Source organism: Arachis hypogaea, chromosome 14 (genome assembly GCF_003086295.3).
Source record: "Arachis hypogaea cultivar Tifrunner chromosome 14, arahy.Tifrunner.gnm2.J5K5, whole genome shotgun sequence".
In the NCBI taxonomy this organism is placed as follows: domain Eukaryota; kingdom Viridiplantae; phylum Streptophyta; class Magnoliopsida; order Fabales; family Fabaceae; genus Arachis; species Arachis hypogaea.
Window position 1 is genome coordinate 10,687,710 of NC_092049.1, and position 22,361 is coordinate 10,710,070.

At 35.2% G+C, this 22,361-nt stretch overlaps 2 protein-coding genes across 2 annotated transcripts; both read left to right on the forward strand.

Moving 5' to 3' along the window:
* Positions 1–12,545: 12,545 nt before the first annotated feature.
* On the forward strand, positions 12,546–13,051 carry LOC112742220 (protein FAR1-RELATED SEQUENCE 8-like). Its single transcript, XM_025791460.1, has 2 exons — positions 12,546–12,602; positions 12,692–13,051. Exons 1-2 carry the CDS (start codon positions 12,546–12,548, stop codon positions 13,049–13,051), a joined length of 417 nt encoding a protein of 138 aa, XP_025647245.1.
* A 7,985-nt stretch (positions 13,052–21,036) lies between these two features.
* LOC114925183 (protein FAR1-RELATED SEQUENCE 5-like) lies at positions 21,037–22,239 on the forward strand. The gene is made up of 4 exons (XM_029292431.1): positions 21,037–21,289; positions 21,481–21,524; positions 21,595–21,880; positions 22,004–22,239. Exons 1-4 carry the CDS (start codon positions 21,037–21,039, stop codon positions 22,237–22,239), a joined length of 819 nt encoding a protein of 272 aa, XP_029148264.1.
* The last annotated feature ends 122 nt before the right edge of the window (positions 22,240–22,361 follow it).

Below are 22,361 nucleotides of genomic sequence, written 5' to 3' on the forward strand. Positions count from 1 at the left end.
TTTCTTTTTTTATAAACATATTTTTTTTAATTATCTATTATACTCAATTTCTTATTCTTCATCTATAACTTATAAAGACATTTGTTATTGTCAATGTCATACTATTATTATTATTATTATATATAGAGTAGTCAACAATAAACATCAAATAAATCATTTAAAACTTGTAAAATTTGTCTGCGAAAGATTTCTTCCTTCAATTATTCAAAGCTTAGCCCTTGAATCAAATGCAATAATTGGTACTATTGATCAGTAAACCTCTATTACCCCTCAGGACTTGCTTGCTTTTGAAGAATCTAAAAACATTAAAATCTAAAGACAAATTTGAAAGAAACACATTACTCAATAGCAATGTTTCTGCAAGGGTATACTAAATGCAGCATTGGAAAATCAATTTACTTGCCAGGAGTCGGGTGTCTATCACAAAGGTATACAAATATTTCACGCCAGAGACCAATTAGATCAACACCGATTATTGCATTTGATTCAAGGGCTAAGCCTTGAATAATTGAAGAAAGAGATCTCTCAGAGACAAATTCCACAAATTTTGAATGATTTATTTGATGCTCATTATTAACTACTCTATATAAGATAATAGTAAGACATTAGTATACTCCTAGGTATTCCTAGGTCTTGCATTTTGTGATTGGCAGTAACAAATGTCTTTGAGTTATAGATAAAGAATAAGAATTTAAATATAATAGATAATTAAAAAAAATATATTTAAAAAAAATAAAAAAATAATCTAAGGATATATTTATCTTTTTATAAAAAAAATTTAATTTTTTTTAAATATTATAAAATTAGTCCTTCTAAATAATTTTAATATTAATTTTTTTTTTAATAATTAAATCTTTCTAACATTCCCTTGTAATAATTTTCTCTTTTTTATACAATAAAAAATTAATGACAAGAGTGAGAGATTAAAGCCTTAAAGGTATAATTTTAGTTTCTTGTCAAATATACTTATATAATTTTAAATTTATTATTTTAATAATTTTAATTTTTTAAGTGATGTGTGTGATTAAAATTGAATATTTTAATAAAAATATTATGCGCATATTAAAATTATTCATCAAAATCAATATATATATATATATATATATATATATATATATATATATATATTTTGTTTAACTTATATTTTATATTTTAATATATATTTTATACTAATCACTTATTTTAATATACACCTAATATTATTGTTTAAAGATTAATAGCGGTATAAAAGATTTAAGAAATATTCATTTTCGAATAATACTTTTTACACACTAAATATATAAAGAGAATACATATTAGTAGTTAAGAAAATATTAATATAAAATTATTGTATACTATATATAAATGATGGCAAATGCAGTGGAAAGTAGACAATAAGAGTTTGTTAAAAAAGAAAGTGATAACTAGATAGAGAAAAATCAGAAAATAAAAAATAGTGTGTGTAGAAAGAAGCAGTAGGAATGGTAAAAATGATTGGATTAGCGAGGGGTAGATATATAAAAAAAAAGGTCTTTAATTTGACTAATATTTTTTACGAACGACACATAATAAAGCCATCATTATGATATTTATGTTGTATTGATTTCATATTCAACTTAGAATGAAGAGTAATAATTTTTCTATAATAATAATAAATTTTGATATAACTTCATTAGAATTAAATGGTAAAAATAATAATATTCTAAATTCGCCTTTTCTTTATGTCATTTTGTCTCTCAATACGCAATATAATTTTTTCTAAAAACAATTTATTTTGTGATCATGGTTGTGAAAATCTAAGTGAAATTTATTTGAATTAGATGTTAAAAAAATTAAAAGTTTAATTAAAATTTAATTGGAGATAAATTAGGTATATTAAAAAAATATATTTATATGTGATATGTATGTTTAAAAAAAATTTATGTTTTATTATTTTAAATTAGTCAATTATTAAAAATACGAAATCACTTTTTTTAAAAGTTTAACTCTGTAACACCCTAACTTTTAGCACGTCATGATCGTACCAAAAGTAAAGCGTTACGGACCTGATTTCCTATATTATCTATTTAATATTGAGCCTTTACATTGATATCGCATTTCAGTTTATAAGAAAATACTAGAAAATTATTTTTAGTAATTAAAATCACACAATTATTAATAATAATAAATGCTATACAAATGAATTCGATATAAAATTTGAAGACAATACCTATTACTCTGGATAAAATAAAAGCTAAAGCAACAAGGACGAGGGAACTCTATAAAAACAACAGGTATCACAAGTAAATCTACTAATCGTCTGCAGCTTCATACTAAATCTTCAAACCTGTCACTAAAAGGGTAGAAGATTTTGGGGTGAGAACAAACCACACGTTCTCAATAGGGAATGGGAATGCCATAAAAGTAATGAATTTAATGCAAATAATTAACTTACTTAGTAAAACTATTTTATTAAACCTTTGGAAATACTTTTATTTCTACTTTAGATAAATAATTATTTTTCTTTAAATTTATAAACTCAAAAAAGATTTTAATCACAAAATTAGTCATACTAATAATCTCTCAGCCACATAATCATATTTCAACCACAGCATCTCACCTCAATACATCCGTGAACTAATAGCACAAGTAAGGGATTCAAACCAACATAAAAACAAGTCAAATAGCACAATCACAGAGAAGTAATACAAGCAAACACAACCAAATACAAATGTGCAAACATGATGCATGTCTATTCCTAACGCAGGCCATGAGCTCATGTGTCGGTTGCCTATCTGCTCCCGACATTACCCGGGCACGAGTCCCAGATATGACTTTCCAGATGCATACAGTGTGCTTATAAGTCGTACGGCTAGGCCGCATACAGTGTGACTTTAAGTCGTATGGCTAGGCCGCATACAGTGTGACTTTCCAAATTAATAAGCGTACATCTGGAAAACAGTTCTCAGTGTGTGGGCGTCCCCAATTTACATTTAGCACTAAGTCCCAAACAATGTTACATCTGCTCTCCTGTGGTAGTCATTTCATTAATTAATATATTCCTTTAATCTTTATTCTCTACTCTCCTGTGGCAGAGATTCCTTTAATTATCTTTCTTCCCTTTACTTTTCGTTCTTCTTCTTCTTTTCTTTCTTATCAAACCGAACTCAAAACATAACTTCAAGCAAAATCCCTTCTCAAAAGATTGAGTTTAAAATATTATACTTTTCTTAATAAATCGGTTTGAAAACAAAACTATTTTCGTAATAAATCGAAATCAAGTAATATTCTTAAATTAGATTTGCTTTTAAATAACACTTTAAATAAAGTCTTAGAGTTTTATAAAAATTTGGCAACATTTCCTCTAAAATTCGGGCTTTGCCACCCTTCAAGGGTCCCAACCTAACCACCTTTCAAACCCTTTTTAAAATATCAAATAGTATCAAATCATTTTCTTTAAAGCTAAGCCTCTTTCTATTTCAATAAAATTAGCCCATTTCAAATCTTTTGCTTTTGAAATTAAAGGAAATTCATTTCTTTATTTAGACTTTACAAATTCCTCCGACCATACTCGTTTAACATTTAATACTACCCAAAATCACATTTTTGCATATTTTTACCAGCCCTTCGTCAGCACCTATTCACCATCATACTAATACCAAAATCAGTTACCATCCACTTCCATAACCATAAATTCCAGCATCAAACACAGTCTTAATTCAAATTCAATTCATAAACTCAAATCACATTTCAATTTAACAAGCAACACCAAATTGACCAACACTCACAATTACAATCAATTCTCATCAATTAGATAGACACACAAAACACGTGTAAATTATTTGTAATTACTCAATAAGCTTTTTGGCATTCTTAAATTAAAAACTTGTAATTTTAAAAATGAAACCCCCTACTTCCGTATGAAATCAAAATCAACGAAAGCTCCAAAAAAATTTTCTGACCGAGCTACTGAAGAGAAAAGTGTCAGAAATCATCTGTGCCTCCTAGAACTCCAGTTGGCCGAACTCAAGAAGAAGAGGAGCCACATCACTGTCAACTTCTACCGAACAAAAGTGATGCCAACACATTGAGGAGGAAGATACGAACACTTTTACTAGATTAGATTTTTTATTAGAGTCACTTCCTTCCCTTGGCTTGTAATTGGCGTATGTTTTGTTAATCCGCCCATAAGTGTAAGACCCAGAACTTTTGAAAAAGGGCTATCATGAGCTAATTTCAAATTCAATATTTTTGTAACTTTAATTTCAGAAATTTCTTTATTAAAGATAATTAAAGCAAGTTTTGATTAATTGAATTTAAAATAAATTAAGATTATTATCCAATTTTATAATTATTGAATTATTTTCTATATTTAAATTATAAAGTTGGTAGATATGAAATAATAAGAATTTTATATGATTTGGACTAAATGATTAATATTTTAAAATATTAATACTGCTATTTTGAAAAATAAAGAAATTAATTATATTATTTCTAATATTTGGATTTGAACATTTTATTGAAAATAATTTGTAAAATTGATGAACAAATAGTATTTTTATACATTATGATTGTTTGGTTAAAATTTATTTCTAATTACTGTATTATCCCTATTTTTATTTGAAATTACAAAACTACCCTTAAACCTAATTTTACCTAACCCTAATTCCCAAATTGGAAAACCCTAACCGGTTACCCTCTCCCCCAAAACTCAGCAGCAGCAACACATACATAGTTTCCTTCACCACGGAAGAAAGAAACAGAAGCAGAAAGGGAGAGAGAGACAGAGAGGAAGAGAGGGGTCCGAGACAGCAGAGGAGAAGGTGGAGGGACTACTGCCTCGCCACCACCGCCATCGCATGCATCGCCGCTTCGTGGAGCCGCACCTTGCAGTCGGTCTGCCATTGAACTGCCACACGTGCTGTCACCGCGGAGAGAGGAAGCAACGCGATTGAAGAGAGGAGGAAGAAGGAGACCGTGCGTTGTCGGAGCCCGCTTTGTCACCGCCATCGAGGTCTTCATCGTCGCCATCACCGTTCCGTTTCAACCTGGCGTTGCCGTCGTGCCCTGACGGCTGACGCCATTGATGGAGGACGCCGCCGTCGCTTGAGAAGAATTCAAAGAGTGAGAGGGAGCTCGCAGAGAGAACGCGACAGCCAGAGGGAAAAGCAGCGTTGCTGCCATCGCTACTATCACCGTGGTGGTCGCTGACGATAGGGCTCGCCACTGCCACCATCTGAGCTCGCTGCTGTTGATGATGGTGAGCCAAACCACCGTCAGAAAAGGGTTCAGGCTGCCGCTGCTACTTGCGTTTTGAGCTGCTGCACCGCCTCTACCGCCGGAGAATACCGCTGCGTCGTCGGCAAACCACTTCCGGTAAGAGTCTTGTTATTATCCTTGGTCCTTTTTGAATTCTGGAAATACTGTAGTCACTGAATATTGCTGCAGCCGCCACCTGGGTCGCGTGGAGGGAGGAAGAGCCATTGGGTGTCGCCGCACCTTGCCTCCGCCGCCTCTGTCACCAGGAACAGCCGCCGAGTCCTCTGTTTTGTTAAGCATTTCTGAGTCAAAAGGCCTTTTGTCGCTACTCTGTAAACTTATGCTGAGGCATTGCGGTGTTGTCCATCATAGGGTTGTGTATTCGTGCTTGCATTCCATGCTCGGAGTTTGCAACTGCCTCGTTTTGTCATTTCAGTAGGTATTTATGTTTCGAAAATCCCCTGTTAGTGTTCTGTACGTGTATTAAAGCCTTTACGATATTAATGTTCTTAGGATTTAGTAACCGAGGTTGCTTGTTGAGATTTAGAGCTGTTTATGTTGCTACAAAAGTGTGTGGGGCTGTGCTTTGAAGCTGCCGTTGATTTTTGGTCGAGACGAAAGGCTGTCTGAGAGGCTTTTGGGTTATGGTTTCAATTTGTCGAAGTAGGGGCCTTTTCAGAAAATCACATTTTATGAATTAAAATTATTATATATGGATATTGACATGAGAAAATATATCTTTGAGTGATTGTATAAGTCTTATGTAATTGTTAGTTGTCTTGGATGAATATGAATGCTTGATTGGCTGGGTTATTGTTCGGTTTCGTGAAACGGACAATTCTTGAAATGCTTCTTTAAGGTTAATTTGTAAAAGCTTTGAAATCGAGTTTATCCTGTTAGAAATTGATTTGAAATTGATTTGGTGTTCTTGAAATCTGAATATGATGCACCTTTGGAAACAGCTTGATTTTGAATTGATTTGGTTTTGAACCCCTTGAAGAAGGTTGCGGAATGGTTTAGTTGGGACCCGGAAAGGGTGGCAAAATTAAAGTTTTAGGGGAGGTGCTGTCGAAATTTCTATAAAATCCGGGACTTTAATTGGAAACGTTATTTGGAAAATTATGAATTTAAGGCCTTTACTATTTCACTTGGAGAATTGTGAATTTAAGACTTTTATTTTCTTCACTTGAATTATTTATAAAAGTGATAAAATTATGTTTTGAAAGGAATCTTGGAAAAGACGATTACACCTTAGCTTTGTTTCCTAAGAAAAACACTCTAATTTTGGGTGCAAGTCATTTGGAAGAGAATTATGTTTTTAAGGCTGTTTAAGGGGTGGAAGGACTTTAGGTTTCCTTGGATTTGACTTAAACACGGTTTATGTTGTTTGAATTTGACTTAAAGGTTTCAGTTATAGAAGTTTTAGTGACTTTGAAAGAACTTAGATTTTGATTTATAAATTTCAATTTTCGATGTTTTAGGGAAGGTTTAAAGTATTCTTTGAGTTCTGGTTTAGCAAAACTAAAATGATTTCCGAGCCGTTGGAAACGCTTCAAATTTTTAAACATGGGGTTGAAATTGGTTTTAGTATAGACCAAAGAAAATACTTTGAAAATGTAGTTGGAGTAATTGATTACACGGCTCAGCTTGACTTATATTCTATTCTTATTACTCAAATCAGGAAGCCAAGGTTTTAAAGATTTTGAATGAATTTGAGAATCTGCCGAAGAACTTTTGTTACAAAATCCTGTTTTTGGATGGATGATTTTGAATATTTCAAAAGATATTTTTAATTTGCCATGGTTTTGGAAGTTTTGGAAAGAGGATGTCGAGGGTGGCTTTGTTTTAAAAATGGAACCTACTTTGAGTAAAAGTGGCTTATGAGCCTGAAATGATTTGAGAAATGGAAACTTTAAAGCCAAGATTGAAAAGAATTGATTTTTGACTTCAAAGTGAAGTGAATTGAGAAAAAGTGATTTATGGCTTGAATGATGATATTATGAGTTTGAGGATGTTGGATGGTGGAAGTGCTATTATGTTATGAGCCGGAATGGCTGTGTATGATAATGAATTATGGCTGATTGCGAAATATGTTATGAGCCGGATGGCTGACTATGAATCATGAATTTAAGCCGGATGGCTGAGATGAATGTTGATTTATGGCTGAGAATAAATGCATATATGCTGAGATATTGATATTGTGATTGTTGCATTTCACCTATCTGAGATACGAGTTTCCCTGGGGAAAAGCAGTGGCTAGCCACCACGTGCTCCAGGTGGAGACTCGATACTCTGCTGACCCTATGTCGTAAGTGTGGCTGGATACTGTGAAAGTTCCGGATGAGCTCGCCCCCGTGAATATACACCAGTGAGGGTGTTGGATGTGAATTATGATTATGATTGTGAATAACTCAAGTTGGGGATGCACGACAGAGGGACAGTCCAATGGTTAGCTACCAGGACTTGTCAGGTTGGCTTTATAACTGATAGATGTGACTCATCAGCCACTAAGATAGGCATTCATCATATGCATCTATGCGACATTGTTTGAGTGTGCATATTGTACTTGGTTTGCCTTTGTGATTAATTGTGGTTAACTGCTAATTGTTCTACTTGAAGTAATTGTTTGTTTGTGCTTGAAGTTTCCTACTTGTGTTTGCGACTGGGATTCTGTTGGATCGTGGTGATTGGTTGTTTTGTAGACTGTTTGGGCCTAAGGCCGTAGTTGATCATGAGGTGGGCCGAAGGCCGTGTTCGGTTGATGTTTCTGGTTTAGAAAAGTATGAAAAACTAATCTGGTTCTGCATAGATAAACCTTTTGAAAGGCTTTTGAATTTTTAAGAAATGAACAGTTTCCTCTTTCAGAAAAGATTTTAGATTTTTCTTTATAGTAAACATTTGCTTTTGAAAAGATGCATAAGGCGGTTATTAATCACTGAAATGATTTTATCTCGCGTATCCTATTATAGTAATTCTACAACCCTATAGTGAGAACCCTTCCGAGGATGATGTTCTCACTCCCCTACAGGTCTTTTCTTTTTCAGGTTACGGATGACGAAGTTCAGAAGAGCTTATTTCTTTTCTGTTAGACGATATTTCTGTATTGTTTTAGTATTTATGTTTTCCTCACCTTTAACTTTGCAAGTTTTGTAAGAAGGATAGGATTTTGATATGAGATGCTTGTAAATTAATATGTGTATATATATATATATATATATATTAGTATTTATGTTTTCCTCACCTTTAACTTTGCAAGTTTTGTAAGAAGGATATGATTTTGATATGAGATGCTTGTAAATATATATATATATATATATATATTTCCTGTGGGTATTGTAATTTATATTGTAAGTATGAATGTATGTTTTCGAAAGATTCGGTCTAAGTTTTAAACAGGCTCATATTTTAGTATTAAATATTATAAGAGTCGTCGTACTGTCCGAGCTATCAGAGTGACACAGCCGGAAGCGTGACATTTTGATAGTTAGGGTGTTACATTATGGTATCAGAGCGGTCATTCCTGTAGAGCCTGAGGAAAGGACCGACTATACTTCAATTGTATACTCTGAGCATTTGTCATGTATTAGGTCTTGTCGAATGACGAGAATTAGAACTTTATGCACATGACGGTCTATTGATTAATGTCATTAGTCTTCCATTACATAATTCCTGATATTAAGTTTGGCCGGATTAATACTAGTGAATTATATACATGGGAGCACTAATGGGTTGTTGTAGACGATATACGAGTAATAGGTAATACGATTTACGGGTTTTGGGAACGTTAGAGACTATTTCTCGAGATTACTCAGTATGTGTCTTGAAATTCTGTTGGAGTCAACTTGTTCCTTCCTAGCCTATCTTAAAGTTCTTGTTGCTCTTTTCTTTTGGAAAGTAGTTTGGATTTTCAACCCTATTTCTCTATTCATATGCATCCTTGTTTGACCCTATTATTTACCAAAATGTTATATAAACAATTAACTCATGCATAATAATTACAAATAAGTGAAGTTTGACATGAAATTATCCCGCTTCTCTCAAAAGCTTAACCCGATAGAAATTGGCAATAGAAGATGAGGCAAAAATTATGATGAGAATGGCACAATAAATGAGCAGCATTTATGATTACATAGAGAGAAGCCTGCACATAAAATACAGGAAGAAAGAATCCTTGACTTGCATGAGGTGGAATTTTCAAATTAATAAGGGAATGGTACAGAAAAAAAAGAGGTCTATAATTTGACTGATGTTCTTGGTGAGTGGCACAAAATAAAATTCTTATCATGACATTTATGTTGCATTGACTCCATACTCAACTTAGAATGAAGAGTAACAATTTTTCTACAACAATAATAAATTTTGATATAACTTTATTGGAATTAAATAGTAAAAATAATAATATTTTGAATCTTCCATTACTCTTAAATCATTTTGTCTTCTAATATCCAATATCACTTTTTCTAAAAACAACATTTTTTATGGTCAAGGTTTTGAAAATTCAACTGAAGTTTATTTGAATTAAATATTAAAAAAATTAAAGATTTAACTAAAATTTAATTGGAGGTAAATTAGATATAAAAAAATTAATATATTTATATGTGCTATATTTTTTTTAAAAAAATTATATTTTATTATTTTAAATTAATCAACAGTTAAAAATATCATATTAATTTGATCAATTTGTACTATTATTTTTTTATTTTTATTGATTTTTTTAACTAAACTTATTTAATGACCAATGATTAATATGGCTAACCAGCCTAAATTTTCAAGAATCATGCATGTCATTTTCTTAATCTTTTCAAATGTATTCTACATGGATATACATTCACCCTTAATTTTTTCTCCCACTTCATCTTTTATGTACTTTCTTTTTTTATCTCATTAAATAATACAAAATAATTTAGTTTTATTTGTCTATGATAAATTTAACTTGTCCACAATTTGCCATGAGCCAAGTACATAAAACAGGTAAAGGAAAGAGATAATACAGAATAACGGATGCAAAAAAATGTGGGTGTTGAGCCAAGAATTGAGGACCAGTAAAAGAGAATATAAATGATAGTGGTAGTAATGGTAATGACAAAAATAAAGAGAGAGAATATTTACAAAAAATATTCCAAAAGAACATATCTATTTGTTATTTATTATCTATCAAAATGTTATATAAACAATTAACTCATGTATAACAATTGCAAATAAGTGAAGTTTGACATGAAGTTTCTTTTTCCAAAAGATGAATCCGATAGAAAAAAGGAACATGAATAATTGTATCTCTAACATTTCTCCTTAAGCAAAGAGTTTCTTTTAGATTTGTTTAATATTTCTACAGGTCTTATTTTCTCCTTCATCTCACTAAATATTTATTATTTTTTTTATTTGTTTATAATGATTTTAACTTGTTCACAATTTTTTATGAGCCAAGTACGTAGAACACGTAGAGGAAAGAGACAATACAGAATAACAGACGCTAAAAAACAAAGGCATTGAACAGGAGTTAAGCCAGAAATTGAGAGTCAAGTCAAAGAGAATATAATGATGATGGTAGCAATGGTAATGACAATAATAAAGAGAGAGGAGGATATTTACAAATAATATTCCAAGTGAACAAATCTATTTATTATTTATTATCTACCAAAATATTATATAAGCAATTAACTCATGTATAATAATTGCAAATAAGTGAAGTTTGACATGAAATTACTTTTCTCAAAAGTTTAATCCGATAAAAAATGAAACATGAATGATTATATTTTTAACATTTCCTATAAAGCAAGAGTAATTTTGGGTTTGCTTGATTTTTTCATAGGTCTTATTTTTGAGAAAGTATGAGAAGTCAATATATGCATTGAACAATGTGTACAATGGGGTTAAAAAAATTAAATTATGGGCAATTAATTAATTTTGAATAGATTCTAATTTGAAATTTGAAATAAATTAGGATTACCGTCAGTTATAGAATAAAAAAACGACTTCCCTCTCTCAATATGGTGTGACCTCCTTCTCTCCATTTCTCCTCGAATCTCGCCGGTGCAGCGCCGCCACGGTCACCAGCCGCCGTCTGACATAGCGCTGACTCTGTTCTGATTGACACTATCGTCCGTACAAGCCACCGCCCAGCACCACGTTCCTATCGTGTGGGTCGAACTTCGTGGCACTGCAGCAACCTGGATGTCCAGCAAGGACAGGGCACAGCCGGTGTGTGCCTTCTTCCCGATGTCGACGTCGCAAGATAAAGGGTCTCAATGTGCTTCCTCTTTCACGCCCATCACCCCGCCGAAGTTTCTTATTGGAGTGCAATGTGGTTGAACTGCTGTGTTGTATTCCCTCTTCTAGCGGTAATGAGAATTCATCAAATCCACATGAAAACGTAGCCAACCATTTTGTCGTCGAGGGTGAACAATCGAATAAGGTGAGCAACTTACGTTCAAAACATTGATAATGGATGGTTATTTTTCAAATAATTTAGATGTTTATACTCAATGTAAGTGGCGTGTTTAATTTTATGTTTAATGCTTACCCAGATGCATCAACAAAATTTGTGATGGTTTTATATTGATGGTATGCTTATATGTATGGGAAATTTGCATAAATTAAGTAATCTTGGCATATTGATTTGTCGCTGGATAAAACTAGGTCTTTTTTGGACTATCTTTTATGAATATATAAAGTTATATAACCAAATTTAAATTGCATGTATAAGCATGAGAGTTGACTACATTTGGAGACCTTGCTACTTAATAAGTAATCACCCATGTTCCTGTGCATGATGTCCATAGGTCCCCTATAACCTTAGTAGTGATGTATATTGAATTTGAGTTATAGCTAATGGTATTATTATTATGAAGAATATATTTGAAAATGAAAATTAAAAAGGCAAGAGTTATCAACTGATTGGATACTTAATCTGCTTTCTGCATGTTTAGATTAGAATATATGTATATAATTATACATGATGGATATTGAATGAATAAAAAAAAGTAACTCTAGTTACCATTGGCTCTGAAACCAAGGACTGAACTATGTGTATGGTAGTTGTATCTACTGCATGTTCAGCTATGTGATGTGCAATGTCATTGTGAAAGAGAATAGATAGTAGTTACAATACTTATATAATAGGTAAAATGAAATAATTAATTCAATTATTATCATTGTCATTTTCATGCATTTGTTTCTAAGCTAAAATGGGTACGATGATTGACTTGATTTCTATTTTTTATCGCATTTTTTGTGCTGGTTAGTGAGGTTTTATACACATAATATTTACTAAGGATTTATCTTATTATTTTTTTTTTTGCATTTCTGCGTTTATTTTAGAATTGTAGCGCATGCAACTGTCGGATGTTACTGAGGTTGAAAGTGAAGAGATGGATCTTGGTTACGAGGTTTGGACTCTAGTTTAATTTTGTGTAGTCATGATCCGCATGTTTGTTTTGATAATTAATGGTATTGATTCTTTTTATCTGAAACGTAGTTACCGGATCACAGTTGCCTTCAGGAAGACGAAATACCAAGAGTTGGAATACGGTTTGTGCAGTTGCAACTGGCTCATGAATTCTATGTTACCTACGCAAAGAAAGTAGGATTTGCAACTAAGATAAGGACGACAACATGTGACAAGATCACAAAGGAACCCGTTAACCAAGCTATCCACTGTAATCGGAAAAGGTTTCGCAGGTCTCGTGTCAAAGCACCAACGTGGAAGAATACAATTTCAGTCACTGGGTGCAAGGCAAGGATATATGTGAAGTTTGATAAAGAGAAGCAAGAGTGGGTTTTCTTCAAGGTTGAGTTGAGGCACTCTGTAAATCCTGAAAAATTAGCGAATAATTAGTCAATAAGTTAAATTTTAATATGGAAAATTAAAAAGGTAAATCTAATATTAAAATAAGATAGAGCTCATTAAAACGAAAATTTTGACACCAATTTCAAAGAATTCGGCCCAAAATTGGGCCGAACGGACCGAACCGATCGAATCGGACCCGAACCGGGCCCGTGGGCCCAACTCACTCACTTAATAAAGTCAGCTCAGATCCCTCTCTCTTCATTTTGCATGCTGAGAAACGCAGAAAGCAGCCATGGGAGAAGGAAGAACAATTCCAAAACACCAAACCCTCACTTGCTAATCAAATTGCCATAACTTTTGATCCGGAGCTCCGATTGACGATCTGTTTGTACCCACGCGACCGCGGCGTCGAGCTGTACAAAGGCCAGTACATTATAAGGTAAGGAAACCACGTTTTCTTTCCCAATTTCCTCTGTTTCAGTTTTGAAAGTCCATGAGCAATTATGTTGAGAATTGTTCAATTTCGATGTTTAGGATCAAATTAACTTGGTGGACTTGCCAGGTCTTGTCCTAATTTTTTGTTGGTAAGCTGAGAATCCTAGAACTCTAGTTGATTTATTAATTTGGTATTTTGGGTATTGAATTTTGGGAATATGTTGTGATAACTATGTTAGGTGCATGTAAATATGTGATATGAGGCAATTGGAGATGTTGGAAGCTTAATTGGAAGCTCGGTGAGAGTTCTAGTTGCTGGATTTTTGGCGGTTGAGACTTACAACTTTGCCGTGTAGGGTACCTTGGATAAATACGCGAAAATCAGCCAAGGTATGGTTTAGGTTTCGTGTATTTAATATATAATGTCCTGCGAAAACTTAGGCTAGATGACCATAGGATAAGAATGAATGTATAAGGGTGTAAATTGCTTAGTGCCTTGTTGATAACTATGAACCAAGTTGAGTATAGATTTGTTATTTAATGTTGAGAATGGAAATTTGAATGTTGAATGATGATTTAATGATGGATGATAAAATGAGGTTAATGAATGTGTATAGATAATGAATTGTTGAAGGTCTTCATGATATAGTTGTGGAATTATGCATGAGAATTTTTTAGAATTGAGGTATGATGGATGATGGAAGGATGTAGAGTTATGTTGTGGTGGTATTGCATATGTTGTAACTAATTCTGTGATGCTTGAAATTGCATGGAACTAAGTCCTGGTTAAACTTCGGAATATTTGGAACTGAACTGGAGAATTTGGGATCTTTTCGTTAAATAAATGATTTATGGTGAATTTTTTAAATTGTAGTCGTGGAATCTGATTTTTACTGCAGAATTCTTAGAATAGTAGTAACTTGTTGGCTCTGCTGTGAATGTTTCAAAATGAATTTTGAAATGGAACTAATTTTAAATGAAGCTTTGGTCCTATTATTTTAACATCGCAAAATTTTAGAATGGTTGGACTTGTGGTTTTAAAGATATGAATTTTTGAAATACGATGCGTTATGCAATAAAAGCCAGATTCTGTTTTCTTAGATCAGCAACTTTGAGAGTTTATAACTTCTGATTATGGATGGATATTCGGGTGCAACCAATTGGAGATGAAAATTAATTATGTTTAGCAGATGTGATTTAAATTTCAGGGCTGTCCATGTTTTAATGAGTGAGTTATAGGACTTGGAAGAGGACATGTTTCTTGGCTTTTAAAACAGAATTATGCAGAAAGTTACTCAACTTCCAAGTTACATAACTACTTCATTAAAAATGGCTTTGACCTGAAACCAATTGGAAAAGAAACCTAGATATGTTAAGTTGAACCATATTATTTTTGAAGGCTATTGGATTTAATTTGAATTTTATATGGAATTTTAGATATCGTATGTTGATGCTGTTTTCTGGTTTCTAAGCATTGCAGAGCAGTCAGCGTTTCTCCTCTGTTTCTGAGGCTAGTTAAATCAAAAAATTGTGATTTTTCTTTTGTTAAAATATATATTCCGAGCTGAACGTCTGGACATAAAGTTTGCCGAATTTCGAGTTCATTTGTTATATTAAAAACAGAAAAGAAAATAGAGTGTCGAGGATGTTTTAGTGATAGCCATGGGTCCGAAAAGTCAAAGATTAATCTTCGTGTTATGTGATTAATTTAATGTTAGAATTGGTTTGATTTTAAAATTATTCGATACTAAAAAGGTTGAGAAGAGTTTGATAAATGGTTTAGTCGGGACCCAGAAAGGGTAAACCGTAAACGTGATGAATTATAAGAGAATGATGTGAAAGCTAAATGAATACATGCTGCTATGGCTATAAAGAACGAATGTAAGGAAATGATGATGATAAATGATGAGATTTGGGAATGACTATGTGTGGCCGAAATGCTCGATATGGCAAGTTGAGGACGGAAGTTTCCTTTCTTGTCGTGATGCAGATGTGGGGAAGGTGGAAAGGCACTCTCCTTCGTATTGTTTCCCCCACATTCTTCTCTGGTTGCAAGGTGAAAAGGCACACTCCTTCGATGTAGAAAGGCACTCTCCTTCGTGAAACCTCTAGGAGAAGGTGGAAAGGCACTCTCCTTCATTTATGATCCTCCTGGAGATGCGCAACCTAGAGACCAATGTCTGGGTTAGCTACCAGATGTGTCGGGTTCTGGCAAAGTAACCGACACGTGAGCTCACGGCCAGTAGGATAGACATTCATCATATGCATATGTGTGCTTTGTTTGCTATGCCTTAATTGGGAATGCCTAATTGATTATATTCTGCTTATTGTTGTAATTGTTACTTGAACTACTTGTTTTCTACCTGTACTTGCCTTGTCTGTTTGTTTTGTCTATGCGAATCATCGGAGATGTAGGTACGGGGAAAGATGGATAGGTTAGAATTAAGGCTAAAGTTTAAGCTAGGTTTAGAATTCCCTAGAAGACCACCCTTTTTATGATTTTTGTTTAGTAATTTAAGCTTTACAATTTGAGAGTCGGCATTCTAGGATTGCCTCTGGTATTCCCAAGACCTTATATATTATATGCGTGGCACCTTTACCATGCTGAGAACCTCCGGTTCTCATCCCACACTATGTTGTTATTTTCAGATGCAGGTCGAACGGCACCTCGGTAGGCGTCTGAAGTTTCTGCGGCGAAGTGTAATACCCGGTCTAACCGAAATTAATTAAATAATAAGTTAAATGAGAGCGAATATGGTTGGAAGATTTGGCAATTGGAATTTGATGATTTAAATATGATATTTGGATTCAGTGAATTTTTCCGAGTCGGAAAATATACTTTTCTGCGCAAAAGCGCGCAGTGAAATTTTGACCGGCAGTATCGGCTGAGATCTGTCTGGTACTATAGCTGAGAAAATTGATTATGAGTAAATAAGATTAAGAAATGAGGAATTATAATTAGGGAAGGTAGAAATATTTGAAGTGCGATTTAGAGCGCTAATCTTAAAGGTTTTGGTCCAAAATTGGGCCAACGGACAAAAATAAGTGAACCGGGCCTAAGTGGGCCCAAGACCCAACATATATAAACATTAGTTATGAGTATTTCAGCTCATTTTTCCCTAAAGAAGGGGTGTTGGGCGCTGATTTGAGAAGAGAGAAGAGAAGAGAGAAAACCTAACTCTCTTTGATCTTCAAACCACCATAACTTGAGCTACGGAGCTCCGATTGACGAGCCGTTTGCGGCCACGCGTCGCTCTTCTCATTCTCTACAATTCTATCTAAGTTTTTTGGTGAGTATTCCATTCATCTCTACCCAGTTTTCGAAATTCCCCACTGTTACACGTTTTTGGGTAATTAGTGTTGAAATCTTGTGATTTTGGGTGTTTAGGGATACTCCAACATGGATTCTAAGTGGGTTCTATCCCTACTTCATATGGGCTGAGGTAAGAAGTGCTCAAACCCTTGTGATTTGTCATTTTTATGAGCCCTAGGTTGATGTATGTATGTGATATTGGTTATGTTAGTGTATTTGGTGATGTTGGTGCACAATTGGGAGATTGGTATTGCTTGAGGAGCTTTGGTGAGGCTTGGAGCTAAGGTTGGTGAAGACTTCCATAGAAGAGGCTCAATTGGTTTGGCTACAAGAGGTACGGTTTAAGTTTCATTTAAGTACCGTGTGTTGTGATGAGAATTCCTAGGCTAGATGCCCCTAGGATTAAGTTTGGATTGTGTAAATAGTTGGTGCTAATATGCATAGTTGGTATGTAATGTGAATTAATGATTTGGGTTGAGAACTGTGTGGCCTTGTATACTTGGTGTATTGAGAATTTGATGTACTGGGTAATGAGTATTGATTTGTGGTTTACGCATTTAAATTATGAAATTGGGCCGGAGGCCGTGAATTTTGGGCCGGAGGCCGGAAAAAGGCAAGAAAGGTAAGTTGATGTGTGCATTGTATGATGACACAAGTGATTGGATGAATTTCAGATAATGAATATATGAATGATTGGGTTGCTTATTGAATAATAAGGTTTGAGGAGTTGAGGTGTGGGATTTGGTAAATTTGGGTGCAATTATATAGATGAGGTATATTTGGTTTTGGTTGAGATATATTATATGGTCATATATGTGATTATGATTATTGATGCCTTGATGGTATGATGATGCACTAGAGATATGTATGTCGTGATATATGCTTGAGGAATGATTAATGTTGATTTGTGGGTGAAGCCGCGTGATAGTGAGTACAATATTGATTATGTATAATGATGGTTGATTGGAAATAGTGTTGTTGAAATTTGGCATGAGAAAGAGTATATGATATGTAAATGTGTTTGAGTTTGAGAAAGTGTCAACGTGCGAGTTGAGGAGGCTTGATGTTGATTTTGGTATATTTTGATTGATTTCAAAGAAAAGGCTGAAATTGGCATGTTTTGATTGATTTTGAAAAGAGTTGAAAATGGCTTGTTTTGAAAATGGCACTTTGTGGTTTTGTATGAAAACATGATTTTTGGGCATACTTTGACGGGACATAACCTGGACTACGGATCTTTGTTTTCTGCCAAATCTGTTTAGAAATGAAATTGGATCCGAGATGTCCATGCCGTTCGAAGAACGGGTGAAAAACGATTTAAAATGAGAGAGTTATGTCCGTCGGAAGATTGGGGGTTGAATCTGTAAATTCTGCAGCTTTTAACTTGGAAAATTTTTAGCAGAACGACCCTACGCGCGTAGGCGCACCTGGCGCGTGCGCGCCATTCTTCCAGAAAGCACCATCCACGCGTGCGCGTGGTGTGCGCAGGCGCGTCGATGCGCTGTACCAAATGCCCAGCCATTTTCCAGAGAGTTGTGCCAGAGTTGTGCCAGTTTTGTGCCTGGGCGCAAGAGCACCCACGCGTACACGTGGCCGACGCTTGCGCGCCGTTTGGATATTTTTCAACCCGCGCGTTCGCGCGTATAACGCTTGCGCGTCGATGAGTTTTTGGCCATCTACGTGTGCGCGTGGAGTATGCGTGCGCGTGGCTCTGTTTTCATGCCAAAGTTGATTTTTGAGTTTTAAAGCCAAACCTCATACTTTTAAGCCTCCGATCTCACCCCTTATGTATTAAATCATTATGGTATGCCTAGCAATAAGGAAGGAGCTAGGGGATGTGGTAACTTGCGAGTGAAGCAAGGGAAAAAGGTTATGATCAATGATGATCAGATATGATTATATGAGATATGGAGGATGACGGTGGAAGTACCGTGTAAGCCATGAGCCGAAAGGCTATAATTATTGATAAATGGCCGGTTCTTGATTGAACCATGGGCCGGATGGCTGAGTTATTGTCGGGTTACGGCAAAGCCATTAATGTTTATGGCTGAGTATAAATGCATATACGATTAATGAATGAATGTGTTAAATGGATAATAATGGAAAATGTTGAAATGTGATGTGTGACCCCGGGTAGTAGGCAGTGGCGTTGTCCACTTGCTCCGGTTATGAGACGGAAAAGGATGTTTATGATAAATGAGTTTAATTATGGAGTTTTGAATGAATGTATTTGTGATACCTAGGTAGTAGTAAGGGTTGTGGTTCGTCCCACTTGCTCCAGGTTAATGTTTGAGATTTGATAACAATGAGGATTTATAATATGAATTGAGATTGAATGAATAATGATGAAAAATGTCAAATGTAAGCATGCTTGTGTTTTCTCTCTGGTTGTAAGGGTGACAGGGCACCGATACCCTCTAATGGCGACAGGGCGCAGATACCCTCTAATGGCGACAGGGCGCAGATACCCTCTAATGGTGACAGGGCATATATTCCCTCTAATGATATTAATACGCAACAGAGAGACTGTGCCCGGGTTAGCTACCGGACATGTCGGGTTGGCTTGATAACCGACAGATGATATCATCAGCCATAGGGCAGGCATTCATCATTTGCATATGTTTGAATTGTTTGGGTTTGCCATTTGTTTTGGATTTCTACATCATATATGCCATGTTACCTGACTATATGCTACTTGTTCTACTTGTACCATATTTGTGTATTACTTGCCTGAATTGCTTGTGTTTGTACAACTGAGATGCCCTCATGCTGGTGTCGGTGGGTGTGAGGGCTGTTCTTGATGGGATGAACTGATGATGCGATTGCATGATGATGATGATTATTGAATGAGATAATCGGAGCTCCCTGGGTAGACGCAGTGATGTAGTTCCACTAGCTCCAGGCGAGGGTATGATGTATTGATATAGAATTGCTGAGGCAGAACAACTGGTGATGGTTTTGCTTATAATTCTGAGTCTGATTCGTGGAAGAGTCAGCGAGTTGGGAAATATGTGAAACATGAATTAGATTTAGCACTCCCTTATGACAGTTGCCTATTCATGGATTAGCGAGAACCTAGGATGAATATTTGGTGAAGAAGTTTAGGATGCTTAGTGAGTTTTTATTGCAGTGCATTGTATCTATTTGGCACTTTTACCGTACTGGGAACCCATGGGCCCGGGGTTCTCATTCCGTATATATCTCTTGTTTTTCAGATACAGGTCCAGGTGCTCAGAAGTGAGTTGTGGGTCGTCTGAGAGACGGCAAAGATCTTTATTTCCTCTACTTTGTGTTTTGATTAAAATCTCTCCACCTTTGTTTTGAAAAGATTATATTATGTATTGAACTCTTTCGGAACTTGCCTATAGAGTCTCTTATGTTTCCTTTGGGAGAGATTAGGATATGCTGTTATCATCTACTTTCATACTGTACCCTAGCCGACCTAAACTTCGCAGGTCGCGACTAGTGGCTATTTACTTATGTTATATATATCTATCTCTTAATCTCCTTTATGCCTTGTCCGTATATCGCGTTTGGCTTAGCAGTTTAACTTTTCGTTGTCGAAACGTGAGTGATACGCCTTCGCGATTTTATTTCTACTCTTTTCAGGCTTCTCGATTAATACTCTTTTCGAAATTACCTATATTTATATATTAAAAATCCACCTGAGAGTCGTACCACCGTAATATCATTGACTTATGACTCGAGCATAAGGATTTGAGTATTAGGGTGTTACACGAAGTGGTTTACTTTGGGATCCCCTTTTGTTACTTTGATGTATATATATGTATAGTTTTTCCTCTTGTATGTAAGAATACTTTGTTTATATACCTCTTAGAGGTTTTATGGAGAACTAGGGTTTTGAACATGTTCTTTTGGGTTATTACTATGTATATATATGTACGTATATATTCTCCGGCCAGCCTTGGCTTCGCAGGCTGAGTTAAGAGCTGGTTATTTTATATTACTGATCCTCTACTCGTGTCATCTATATATATTTGTTGTTGAGCTTTAGTTTTCTTCTCACGCAAGTAACCACATTTTCTGAGGGTAGCGCTTTTTGATTTTGCGATTTTATTTTACCTATTTTTCGAGGCTCCTAACTATTATTATTATTATTATTATTATATATATATATATATATATATTACTTTTAGAGGTCGTAATACCTTACCACCTCAGCTTTATGACTTAAGCATAAGACTCTGTATGGTAGGGTGTTACACACTCGCACCCATGTTCAGCGAAAAAGGTGGTGCACTACCATGAGTATAGGGAGCTGACCATGCATGCGAAGTGCGTGATCGAGGATAATGATGAGGCTGGGATTCGACCAAACAAGACATTCCTAGCTTTGGCAAATGAGGCTGGGGGCCCGTCGAACCTGGGATTCTCAGAAAAGGATTTAAGAAACTATATTGCAGCAAGACTTCAAACCAGCGACGTGAATGCGGATGTTACGGAGATGATGAACTACTTCATGAGAATGAAGGACATCAATCTAAACTTCTTCTACGCGGCGAATTTAGACGAGGAGTGTAAATTTAGGAGTGTAGTATAAGTGGACGCAAGGTGCAGGGCATCATATGAATATTACAGAGACGTCGAGTCATTTGATAGCCCGTACAGTACAAACAGGTATGACATAGTTATGTTGGTGTTTTTTTCTATTTTTTTATTTGTATGGTCGTGACTGGGATTTCTTATATGTGGTTGTTTTTGCGTGTAGGCATGCATTACTGTTTGCGTCATTTATCGGTGTCAACCACCATGGTAAGTCAGCCCTTCTCGGTTGTGCTTTGTTGGGAAATGAGGAAATCCCAAGTTATGAGTGAGTTTTCAGCTAATGGGTAAAGTGCATGGGAACTGCTCCACAGGGATCATCACCGATCAATGTAGATCCATGTGCGGTGCAATTAGAAAGGCGTTACTTGATACTCGCCACTGTTGGTGCATCTTGCACATTATGAAGAAGTTACTGCACAAGCTTGGAGATTATCGCTGGTACAGAAAGTTGTATGCTGACCTCAATAACATTGTGTGGAACGCTCGGATGGTGGAGTTATTTAAGGATAACTGGTCTGAATTTGTAGCTGAGTACAACTTACATAACAACAGGCGGCTATCAGGTCCGTTAGTGTACAATTACTTTACGCGCTTTAATTGACAATTATTTGGTAGCTGGCTTTATCTATTTTGTAGTAATAAGTTCAGTTTAAGGTTTCTATGCTAAGAACATTTTTTTTCTGTAGACCTTTATGATGATCGACGCATGTGGGTCCCCATATTCTTCAAGGGTGAATTTTGGGCTGCCATGAGGAGTACGCAAATGAGTGAGTGCATGCACGCATTCTACGGTGGATTCTTACACAGCGGGACTAGCTTGGTCCAATTTGTTAACGAATATAACAATGTGCTTGGAATCAAGGAGCAGGGGGAATTGGAGGATGATGCAGCAGACTCAAGGGGGTTATCCCTTGTGCAATGAGCTCGCCTATGGAGAGACAATTTCAGCAGTAATACACTACCAGCATGTTTAAGAATGTGCAAACTGAGTTTGTGAAGAAGGCTGATTGCAGAGTCTCTGTAGTTGCTGAAGAGGGGCCATCG

What these genes read in the sequence shown, in the direction of transcription:
- LOC112742220 (XM_025791460.1), top strand. Translation starts at nt 12,546, where the DNA reads ATGCAACTGTCGGATGTTACTGAGGTTGAAAGTGAAGAGATGGATCTT. An exon ending in AGATGGATCTTGGTTACGAG is followed by an intron (nt 12,603 to 12,691) that starts GTTTGGACTCTA and finishes TCTGAAACGTAG; the next exon opens with TTACCGGATCACAGTTGCCT.
- LOC114925183 (XM_029292431.1), top strand. Translation starts at nt 21,037, where the DNA reads ATGCATGCGAAGTGCGTGATCGAGGATAATGATGAGGCTGGGATTCGA. An exon ending in GGCGAATTTAGACGAGGAGT is followed by an intron (nt 21,290 to 21,480) that starts GTAAATTTAGGA and finishes TTTTGCGTGTAG; the next exon opens with GCATGCATTACTGTTTGCGT. An exon ending in TAACAACAGGCGGCTATCAG is followed by an intron (nt 21,881 to 22,003) that starts GTCCGTTAGTGT and finishes TTTTTTCTGTAG; the next exon opens with ACCTTTATGATGATCGACGC.